General features: G+C 37.8%; 1 protein-coding gene and 1 long non-coding RNA gene across 2 annotated transcripts; one reads left to right on the top strand and one right to left on the bottom strand.

The window, feature by feature from the left end:
- Positions 1-3,392: 3,392 nt before the first annotated feature.
- On the bottom strand, positions 3,393-4,730 carry LOC124643945. Its single transcript, XM_047183062.1, has 3 exons — positions 4,712-4,730; positions 3,789-3,985; positions 3,393-3,594 (listed from the first exon to the last, which is right to left on the bottom strand). Exons 1-3 carry the CDS (start codon positions 4,728-4,730, stop codon positions 3,478-3,480), a joined length of 333 nt encoding a protein of 110 aa, XP_047039018.1. The 3' UTR covers positions 3,393-3,477.
- Positions 4,731-5,290: 560 nt separating this feature from the next.
- Positions 5,291-7,687, top strand: LOC124644316. The gene is made up of 3 exons (XR_006986045.1): positions 5,291-5,447; positions 6,144-6,217; positions 7,095-7,687. It is a non-coding gene; the product is annotated as an uncharacterized LOC124644316 (long non-coding RNA).
- The last annotated feature ends 4,095 nt before the right edge of the window (positions 7,688-11,782 follow it).

Below are 11,782 nucleotides of genomic sequence, written 5' to 3'. Positions count from 1 at the left end.
AATCCGTACGCACCTTTACACACACTGCCTTTCGTATCGAGATACCCCCCATAGTTTGTTTTTTATCTCGAGATAATCTTCACATAAGGGCCGATTTCACATAGTTTTTTATAGTTATTCGGTTATAGTATTTCAGCCCTGAAGGTATGCAGGGTGTGTGTGGTATAGTTCAGTAGCGCACTTCATGGGGCGTCTGACGCTATGTGTCCTGCAATGATATCATGTACCAATTGTTTGTAATACGGCTGTTAAATTGAAAGGTCAATAAAACTGAGTTGGTCGGAGGGACGAGAAATCGAGGTGCTCGTCACGGTAAAGTTTCGAGCTCATTCGGTGCGCAAGCGCCGCCGTACAAATCGTAGTCATCGGTATGGATTTTTTGATAGTATAACAAGTAAATAGTGAAAAGTAAATAGTGTAATTATAGTATGGTAAGTGCGTCGAAGCTCGTCCCTTCAAGACTCCTGAAAAATATATGAAGACTTATTATTTCACCGGCATTCCTGAACCTATAGTAGCAGAAAGTCTAAAACCCGTCTAAACGTATTCTTGTTTCTGAAATTCCTGTTTCTCGCCACATCGTAAATACAGTCCACTCGCCCAGACGTCCAAGAACCAGCGACCGACGGGGCGTCAACGTCTCGAAGCCACCCCATAGTACCTGCTTCTGAGCTACGTCCGTCCCGCACAGGAATAACATTTTTAGTACTCATTGCGCTCAATTACTACTAAATCATACAAAATTTTCAAGAATGTACATCGTATACTTTCTGTGTTCCAACGTGGCTCCTCAGTCCAAATATTTAGATTGAGGAGCCACCTTTGTGTTCATATAACTTTTGAACTATTATACTACAAATTCCAAGATTGAGCCTACAATACTTTTTAACTTACTACTAAATAAGTACAAAATTTCATTAAGATACAAAAAGTGGCTCCTCAATCCTGATGGACATTAACTTTTTATGTATGATTCTCTAGTTAATAATGTCAAAATCGAATAGAAATCGAATCGCAATATGATCGCAACATCAGTTTTAACCATATCGGGCATTCTGCTACTAATAAAAGGCCAATCGTATTCGATTGACATTTTTGATTGGTGTGCGATTGGTCTGCTATTTTGGTGATTTTGGTCTATACGGTAGTTTGCTCTGCAATCATATTGTAATAGTTAATCATTTGCAGACAAAATGATTCATTATTGAATGACAGAAATAATTATCCCTTTATCATCTTTTCGTTTCAAGTTTTACTTAAAAGACAGGTATCAACAAAGACAGGTTTATTAAATATTTTCCTAGAGGTTGTCTATGAAATGTAACGAACATTTCCAAAATTTTACGGAGAGTGTTGCCAACTTTGGAGTTTTGCCCCAAATTCAGGGAGTATGTAAGCATGTGAGATTTATTTACGAGCGTTACATTTTTAGGTAAAGGACATTGTTAAAACTGGCCTATGAACCAACACGCATGAAACATTTACTATAATTACTAGCTCTTTTAATAATATACATTACATATAATAAAATAGAACGGACACTTGTTAATTTCGAAAACATTTTAAAAAGTATTCACTTCCGTCCTTAGCTTCCATCTTGATAGTTCTATTGATTTTTGGTTCCATTTGAGACTTATTATAGGCAAAGGTATTATAACTCATACAGCCAAGTCTGTGTAACAGCACTCTTAGAGTTTGAAACAGATAAGCGTTAGTATTCTCAACACTTTATATATAATGATTTTTACTTACACAGTCCGCTTAGATGTCCCGGAACCGTAATTAGCCATAATGTATCAAAAATCTCGATTGAAAGAGCTGTTTGAAACGAGCATTAATGTCTACACTGACAGTTGGTGAATAATTGACAGACGACAACATTGACATTTTGACAGTTATTGCTACATACCGGATGTTTTTATTGACGATTCATTGATGATTATAACCTCAAAACCCGAAATTGTTTTCATTTTTTCAGAATTCTCATAAGTGTCCGTTATTTTAATTTAGGTTCAATCGAATATATACATTATCTACAACCCAAAGAGTAAATACAGCTCTCTGTTGGGTCTTAGGCGAACTATGTATGGACGACGAACAATGTCCTTTACAATTTAAATAATAAATCTCATTTTATTTTATATGTCGGCTCTTCGTTACCAACATCAGAAATCTCCATCACTCTAGCCGCAGACGCTTAGTTTATAATGAATAATAATGTCAGCACTGTCTTGAGTACACTTTATAGTTAGAAATAACAATTGTGGTGAAAAACAAACAATAAACTAAATTACGACGTCGAATTGAGACGATTCGCCTGGTGAGGGCGCGCGGGCTCTTTCTTTGTGTCAAAGTTCCCGCGCTGCTCCCAACTTGACGCTCCGTCAGAGTGACACTTCCTCAGCTGTCACTCTAATCCGACGTATTCTCATATTCTCTACGGCGGCGCCGACACGGCCAGACTGACAATCGTCCGTCCTCGGACGTAGTAGTTTATTGGCGTCCTGGAAAGATTAAAACAGTACACGGCTAATGATCCGCTCGTCCACCCTGACGAACATAATGCCATAATGTCTACCATAATACAGAAGCAACATTTTGCCCACACAACAACTTTACACACGGCGACTTTATATACTACAGCTTTACACACCATAACTTCATACACCGTAACATTACACACCACAACGTGGACCGGACGAGTGCGTCCCTTCGACCAGCCACCAAAGCGACATGGACCGGACAACACTGTCCCTTCGACCAGTTGTATAACACAAAACCACAAACATGGACCGGACGAGTGCGTCCCTTCGACCAGCCGCCAAAGCGACATGGACCGGACGACACTGCCCCTTCGACCAGTTTGTCACAAGCATGAACCGGACGAGTGCGTCCCTTCGACCAGCCGCCAAAGCGACATGGAGCGGACGACACTGCCCCTTCGACCAGCCTGTATAACACAACCACAAACATGGACCGGACGAGTGCGTCCCTTCGACCAGCCGCCAAAGCGACATGGACCGGACGACACTGCCCCTTCGACCAGTTTGTCACAAGCATGGACCGGACGAGTGCGTCCCTTCGACCAGCTTGTATAACACAACCACAAACATAGACCGGACTGCACTGTCTCTCAACCTTGATCTATCACACATACTCATTCATAATACATAACACAGTAACTAACCTTTCTGTTATGGACGATCCTGCTCAGTATGAACTTCGACTTCATATTGTACATCTAAGGTGTCAGAGTCATAGAAGCTAAGTGTATCTGACCACGCAGTGAGCGTTTCAGAATCAGCTGAAGCAGTGACCGAGTCTGCACGCAACATATCCCCGAAATGTGGAGTATCACCGAAATCATTGCTGTTTTGTGTCAATTCATCCGACGCCGACACGGTCTCCTCTTCATTCAATAGGCTGTCAGTGATTTCAAGTAAACCGGTATGTCCCTTAGGTACTGGACGCAAGTTCTCATGAGCATTTGTAAACGCGATTTGAACCGTTAATATTTTTCAGTTCGTAGCGATCATTTTCTAATACCGATGTTATAATGAATGGCCCTTTAAACTTCTTGTCTAATTTAGTTTGGTTTCATTCACCAGTTTTGAGAAAAACAAAGTCACCCTTGGTGAATGGTTTGATATTGGCGCGACCACGATTAAACCGACGAGTGTCTGCTAATGCAGCCTTTTCGATATTATTTGACGCATTCTCTCTAACGGATTCTAAATCTAACCTTTTAATTTCCTCGTCCGATTGTGCGATATAAATTTTAGACATACCCAATGATTGTCGCGAATCCCGAACATTAATTCTGTTGGTGAGTATTTAGTCACTGTGGATTTCGTACTATTTAGCGCTAACTGAATATTGCCTGGTTGGTCACGCCATGTTTTGTTCTGTTCATTTTCTACTATTGTAAGCAAGCTTTTCAACGTTCTCATGACTCTCTCTACTTGACCATTCGCTCTACTAGAACCTGTTGTAATGAAATGAAGACTGATTTTGTGCTCAGTACAAAATTTCTTGAATTCGGCAGGTAACTAATAATTTTCAACTCTGGGATCAAACCTAGGTTCACGGTTTCTGATTCTGATTATCTACGATTCCACTAATTAATAAGCACTCCCACTAAACAACGAGACTGAAACTGCCTCTCAAGTTTATAAATGTCGTAAGGCAAATAACCTCAACATAAAGCAAAAATGGAACGGTCTCACCGGGTTTCCACTCAACGTGCGTGACGATGCGCACATCGCCATGGCGCGCAGTACAGCGGCTTTCGCGAACGTGAAGCCAGCCACGGAGATGCACGAGCACCAACACTCCGAAGTCACGATGACACGTTGGGCTCCTGGCAGGCGGCTGGGATGCTCCGCAGTAATTTTGTCGCCATATTGCACAATAACCACCGTCATTGTTGAAACATGAAAAAAAAAGAGATTCGGTTAATTTTCTAGCATACCCTCAATAACTAGCTTGACATGTAACAATGGAAAACGATACCATTACCTTAACCGTGGTTACCATACTTGTACCTTCGCTGAAATTCTTAATAAATCTTTTACTACAAACTCCATTTCAAATTATCGACGTTACATTATTTTTTTTTGTTAGTGGGTAGAAATTTATCTTCGGATGGCGAATTTGAAACGCATGTGGGCATTCGGATTGCATCCCACTTCTGATGTCGGCTCTTCGTTACCAACATCAGAAATCTCCATCACTCTAGCCGCAGACGCTTAGTTTATAATGAATAATAATGCCAGCACTGTCTTGAGTACACTTTATAGTTAGAAATAACAATTGTGGTGAAAAACAAACAATAAACTAAATTACGACGTCGAATTGAGACGATTCGCCTGGTGAGGGCGCGCGGGCTCTTTCTTTGTGTCAAAGTTCCCGCGCTGCTCCCAACTTGACGCTCCGTCAGAGTGACACTTCCTCAGCTGTCACTCTAATCCGACGTATTCTCATATTCTCTACGGCGGCGCCGACATATAAAATAATTGGAACAGAGTGATTCTGACAGTTTAGAGTGAAAAATGGACAGATATTCATAAAAATAGTCATAAAGACAAAGGCACATGTTTCTCCGTGATCTTTGCTTATTGGAAATTCGTTGGTTAGTATTGATGTTACTAACTTGTTTCATATAACTCTGGAACTTTTCTATTGTACTGTCGTGTCAACGAGTTTTATTATGATAATTGTGTTTTTTACTGCAGTTCTAGGGGTAAATATTTTCAAGAATTGGTAACACTGTCTTCGGAACAACTTCCATCTATTGAATTCCTTCATTCCTTCCTTCCTTCCTTCCGATCGCCCCTTCATTCTTTCTTTTCGAAATCGTAGTTCGGCGCAGCTAGTATTTAGCAAAAACAGTTAATTTAATACTTCTAATAACACCTGTGACATCTCAAACAATAGAAGATTATATGGTGAGTAACATTTTTAATCAATTAACTTTGTATTTAGCAGAAAAGTTCGATTGCATGTAGATTGCTATAACTTCAACTGCCTTTTAGGTACAAAACCATCTTGATTGCAGTAATTTAAAGCTAAAAGCCAATCCTCTATGACGACGCACTGACCAATTATTATTGTAGTTAATGTTTTGTATCGCGGTTTTGATTTCTTATCTATCTAACTGTCCTTCGTAGTTTAATTCTTTCAACTCCGCCCCTAAGTCTTAAAAACAGGCTATATTTTATCTAGGTATGGGCAGTAGTTCCCACAGGCAAAGTGAAACTATGTGAAAATGACTTGTATTTATTACAAAGCTGAAGGAAGAGTGTTTGCTTAAACATGCTAATCTCATTATCTACTTGCCTAATGTCCATGATTCTTACTGTGTTGGATAGGGCATTAATCAAGGGAGGTTGCATAACTGTATAGAAGTTGTATTTAATACAGTTTATGCACACTTACACTTTAGAGTACATAAGTACTTTTACCCGTTCCCAACATTTTATCTAGTTGACATAACTTGTATGGGGCAAATCTATCTCCAAGCTAATGAACAGAGGTAGGGTTAAGAATATTGAGAATGATTGTTAAAGACCAGAACTAGGACACCACAACTTGTTTCATATCTATGTGTATAATAAATACTTATTTTTTGTGTTTATTTTCAGGTTTTTGGCCATTAAGCCTGCATCTGCTGGGTTGATAGAGATGTTGTCAAGAGTGCTTGCTTCGCATGATTCAGGTATTACATACTTAATTATTTTCCTTTTTTTTCAGTACTTTATAACCGTACTCCTTATCATTACCATAAACACCAATTCATGCCGGGCTGCATCCTCCTCTCACACAAGTATTGAGAGTTAATCACCGTGCTTGTTCATTATGGTTTGGTAGATTTCTAATCTACTATCTAGGTAATTCAGATTTCCTTCACCTTTAATCAGTCATTGGTGTCTAAGATAAACTTACAAGAGCACTTACAGACTTATAAAATTGCATTGCTACTTGCCTGTCCCTGAATGGAACTCTTCACTACTAGGCTGCTGCGACAAGTAGGAAATACAGGAAATATAATTATAATAAAACTAGCTTCTGCCAGCGGTTCCACCCGCATCCCGTGGGAACCTGTGTACGAACCCGGATAAAAAGTAGCCTATAGCCTTCCTCGATAAATCTAACACTGAAAGAAATTTTCAAATCGGACCAGTAGTTCCTGAGATTAGCACGTTCAAACAAAGAAACAAACAAACTCTTCAGCTTTATAATATTAGTATAGATAAAAGTTATTAATTCGTAGTAGGATGATTATTGGCACATTGTCAAGTTCAAATTTACAAATGACAGCTCTCTACATAAAGTGAGAGTTTATAAATTCCACATGTTTTCCATGCACAATAAATTATACAGCAAATTCCATAAACTGGTGAAATGTGAATCTTTTACTGTGTCCCTGGGTTAATTTCTGCCTGAACCTGGACAAAATATAGTCTACAGCTGCTTTTTAAAATCTGTTTGTACTCTCAGCGCGTTTTAGTTAAAATCAACCAAAGAAAGTGTTTCCCCTTTACAATATAATTATAGATAAAAAAGTAACCGGTACGTATATTCTTTATTTTCAGGAAAGGAGGCTGTGATTAGTTCAATGAAGAATTCAATAAACAAATGGCGAAGACCTCAAGAATTATTATCAAGCAACCATCTTATTCACAAGATGCAGCTTCAATTTATTTTCTTTCCATATTCTTGAGAACAAATTACCATTTTGAAGTGTTCAGTTTTGGTCTGAATTGGCGAGATTTTTGAGTCTTAAAAGTTGGTTATCAAATTATTGCCTGGCTAACTGGGTTGAGGTCAGATAGGCTGTCGCTCCTTGTAAAATACTGGTACTCAGCTGCATTTGGTTAGATTGGAAGTGTCGACTTCAGTCAACATAGTAAAAGTAACTTGGAAAAAGGCTCGGGAGGTGATGATGTTGGTTTTCAATTTAATTTCTTAAATGCCTTCATGGCAGCAGATGTTTTCAGATTGGCTACAGTTATTTATTAATTTGTACATTGTATTCAGATATTATAAAGGTCACTTCCTGTATTCTTCAATACTATTGCATTGAAAAGAAAGTTGAAACTTATTTATTTCTCAAAATGAACACCTTTGTCTTCATTCGTTATTTGAATACATCTCTATTTACTTAATAATTACTAACTTATGACATACAAAAATATTTTAAAAAGTTGTTTGATAAAATGTGTTCCAGTAAAATAGTTTATCTTAATAACTGGTTGTTTTACATCGTGAAAAAGTGCTTGTTATTCATCTGTATTAATATTATGTATGTACCTAGTATTTATGTATGTGTTTGAAAATTATAATTGGTGTTTATATGCCATCAATCTATTTTCTATCTTATTTATAAATGTGCATGATTTGTCTTAAAATTATACAAAAATTGGAATGAAGGCATGATGATGATTTGTCTTATAATGAAATTCGCAAAAGGTTGTGGTCTATATTTGTCGGTTTTATTTTCTTATTGGTTGCATCGTCTTGAAAAGCTTTTTCGTATATTATAGTTGTTGTCATGGTTGCAGAAGGTTATTGGTCGGTTTTCTACTAATTCATTTTATGATGTTTGGGAAAACAGTTGTACATTGTGTCTTACATCTGGGTATACAATGAAACCAGGGTAACATACAGTACAATGTTACCATATCACTATTGAAATCATATTACTATTGAAATGAAAATTCATTTGAAGACTGTACTAAGTCTGCTAAGTGAGCTTGATATAGTAGTTAGAAATTTGTACAATATTATTTCGTTCTGAGTTTTGGAGGGCATGATAAAGTGTACTTGGTCCCGGCTAACTGTACCTGGGTCCTGGCTACCATTTGCACATATTTAGATGTCTTTATGGGTAGTCAGAGGCCAGTAAGTCTGACAAGCAGTCTTACCTAGGGGTATTGGGTTGCCCCGGTACTGGGTTGAGGAGGTCAGATAGGCAGCCGCTGTTTGTGAAACTGGTACTTAGCTGCCTCCGTTAAGACTGTACTTTGGTACATCGAGTTTTTAATCATCGTTTAATAATGAATTAACTCTTAATTAACAAACTTATAATAATTAACAACATAACAACCACGTTATCTTCATTTTAAAATTTTAAAACTTAATCAGTATATAACTTCTAAATTATTACAAAAAAGAAAATCAGTCTTAATTGCTTATCAGTTAAGCTGGAAGCATCCTATTCTCTATTTTTGGCAATTTAAGTAAAATTAGTAATCAAGTCATCATATCGACACGTCCTACGCATAAGTCCGTATGTGAAAAACGTCAATTTTACAGGAGAGCAATTACAAAGTTATCATAAGTTGGTCAAGTTATTACTCCAAAACTACTGAAGCGATTGTTTTGAAACTGATTAATAATGATAATTGTAAGTCAAATTTTATGATTCAATTTTGATTTCTTAAATAAAGAATTATTGCAGATACGCTCGGAATTCATAACAACATGTTTTAGTCAAGTGATTTTTTGTTAGTGGCAGATACGATGTTTTACAAAGGAAGTTGCTGTTCTTTTTTTAGCGTATATACAGGAATGAATTTTACCTTCCCATTCTTGGTAAAAAAGATACATTCGGGCTATACTAAGAGATCCATCCAGATATACTTTTGAAGAGCGACTTCTCACGTAATGTGACTCAATAGGCGCAAAACTGTTGATGTGATCATAGACATATAGATCATAGATTTCATTTCTTCAGTAATAACTTTTCTGTAATTTGTATGGGTACCACGGGCATCCACAGAAACAGTGCCTTCATCATTTAATTAGCTTAGAGCCGACTATACCAAACCTTCTTTAATGTCAAAAGTATTAAGGAACATCGTCTTGCATACCTTTGTTTTTTCTGTGCCGTCGTCTACTTTTGGCAAATTGTACTGAATAGTATGATTACGTCTGGAATTCGTTTCAGTAGTAAAACGTCATTTAGGATTGTTATCGCAATATTTATTTATATACTCCCACTGTCTGACTAAGTCGCCCAATTTCCAAAAACTTCTGAATAAATTCTGTCTTTGAGTCATATTATTAAAGTTGATGCTACGAGCAGTGGCATTAATCTGGGAATGATACTGAGGTGAAAAGCATAAACATTGTCCTTTTACATCACCACAATAGCAGCTTAAATCTCTATATTTTATCTCCTTTGTCTCACTATCATTTAACGTGATTACTTAATGTTAATTTAATGTACCAGTCAACGTTTTGAGGTTTTGAAGTTTTGCCGTGTAGTTTTCGATTTGACTGTCGTCTACAAGAAAAAACTTAGTAATCTTAAAGCATTGGGTCAAAAAGTAATATATTTGAGAGGCATTTGTTGCATCGGCACCATATGCAACATGTTTATCTAAAGTACGTTTTACGGATCCTCCTCATGTTACCAATTAAGTAATACCATGAGTTCTAATTTGGTAATTTTTACCTGGCTAAAAAAGCTAACGATCGCTAGAATATTTTCCAAATACTAATTAATATACTGGGGTTCCCAAACGTACGTCGCTTCGTCGTCGTCGTTTAAAATTTAAGCATGCAACATGCAGCAAGCATGGCTTCTGTCACAGCTCCGGCGCTGCGGGGCTCCGGCGGTCCCATGCGAGCTTATCGTCGCAGATGGTTTTCACGCTCACCATGCGCGAGCGCTGAAACTACCTGCGCCTCAGCTCGCAGTCCGCCTCGCCCCTCCGCGCCTACGCGGTTTTGAATTCCACTCTAGGGGTAGGGCAGACAAGACTACGTGGAGTCGGTTTTGCAGCGATTCGTTTTCGTCACTAACTTCAATTTTTAATACAATTTTTTAATTGAAGGTTATAAATGGCAATATACTAAAAACGAGGCCGAGTTAGTAAATTAGATGACAATTTATAAATAAGAAGGACAAGTCACAATAATAGATGATCTTTACTTGAAGCTTTCTATAGAATATTTAGTTGGCGTTGTAAAAAAGACGGATTAGTTTATTAGAGGCTATGTCATTTCCCCGTTGCTTAGTTATAAAATTAGAAGTTTAATCACACTTATAATTTCCCGTTTTATTATATTCCCGTTAGTGTTTTTCTGGTAATTAATGGCTTGCTCTTCAGTCAGTGCTTTCAAGTAATAAAAGTTACTGAAATGCATCTCATGAACAATGAAAGGGTTTCCTCTTTTTTTAGCATCTCGTATCAAATTAACATATTGATCTGGTACGTATATGGGTCCAGACTTTTTTGCCCTTTTTATTGATTTTTCAATCAAAGAATGGGCATTATCGCCTTCATTTTGACTAAGGCCACTGATTAAAAACTTATGGCACACAGAATTTAAAGCTAAATTTTTGACAGCATAATAATACATGCTGAACACTAATCTAAAAATAAAAAATATACAGTTAATAATTACATAAAAATATTCACCGTCAAAAATGATATGATACGTACCTATTTTTTTGTTGACCACAACAATTATCACTGTAGAAAACAACATCGAAATTTGGATGCTCTTCAGCAACTTTCTCTAGACTCTAGAAACTTGTAGACGCAAGTTCCTCTTTCTGTAGAACCTTTAGAACCCAAGCCCTCATGCCAAAAGTAACAAGTAGTTGAATCCGTTTTAATATAAGAACACTTTATTTGTTTATTTAGAACTAAAATTAAAACTTTGTGCAACTACACAATTAAAGGAGATCATCCATTTCGTACCCAAAACTGAAAGTGCCGGCCAGAGTAAAAAAATAATATATTCTTGTAGAGAATAATGCCCTGAACATTTTTTACTATTACAAGAATCGTCTACAATTAACCCCCCGGCTGCTATTTGACTTTGAAAATACCAAAAAATTCCACAATGTTTGGAACATTGCATTACGGCCCCAAACTGGAGAAGGCAGCCGCTGCCTTCAAAGGACTCCTACCTAACCTGGGAAGTCATCAAATGACTCCCCTCTCGCTGTGGGGAAGTCAGACTCCTACTGACTAAAACCCATCATGGGGTAGCCAGAGCCGCGGTAATTCTTTCGACTCATTCGATTCTTTAGACTGCCTCGTTGGTCTAGTGGTTGCAAGCCCGGCTGCTGTGCTCGAGGTCTCGGGTTCGATTCCTGGGTCGGGCCGAAATCGCTTTGTGGGTTTTCTTAAACTTTCACAAAGCAGCCCCAGCCAGTCTGGAAGTTGGTGATTGATTCACCCGTGCATCGGAGAGCACGTAAATGTCGATCCTGCGCCTGATCTCTCTCCGGTCGTGTCGGATTGCCGTCCCATCGGGTTAT

Source organism: Helicoverpa zea, chromosome 29 (genome assembly GCF_022581195.2).
Source record: "Helicoverpa zea isolate HzStark_Cry1AcR chromosome 29, ilHelZeax1.1, whole genome shotgun sequence".
NCBI classification, from domain to species: Eukaryota; Metazoa; Arthropoda; class Insecta; order Lepidoptera; family Noctuidae; genus Helicoverpa; species Helicoverpa zea.
This window is presented reverse-complemented; position numbering and strand designations above follow the sequence as displayed.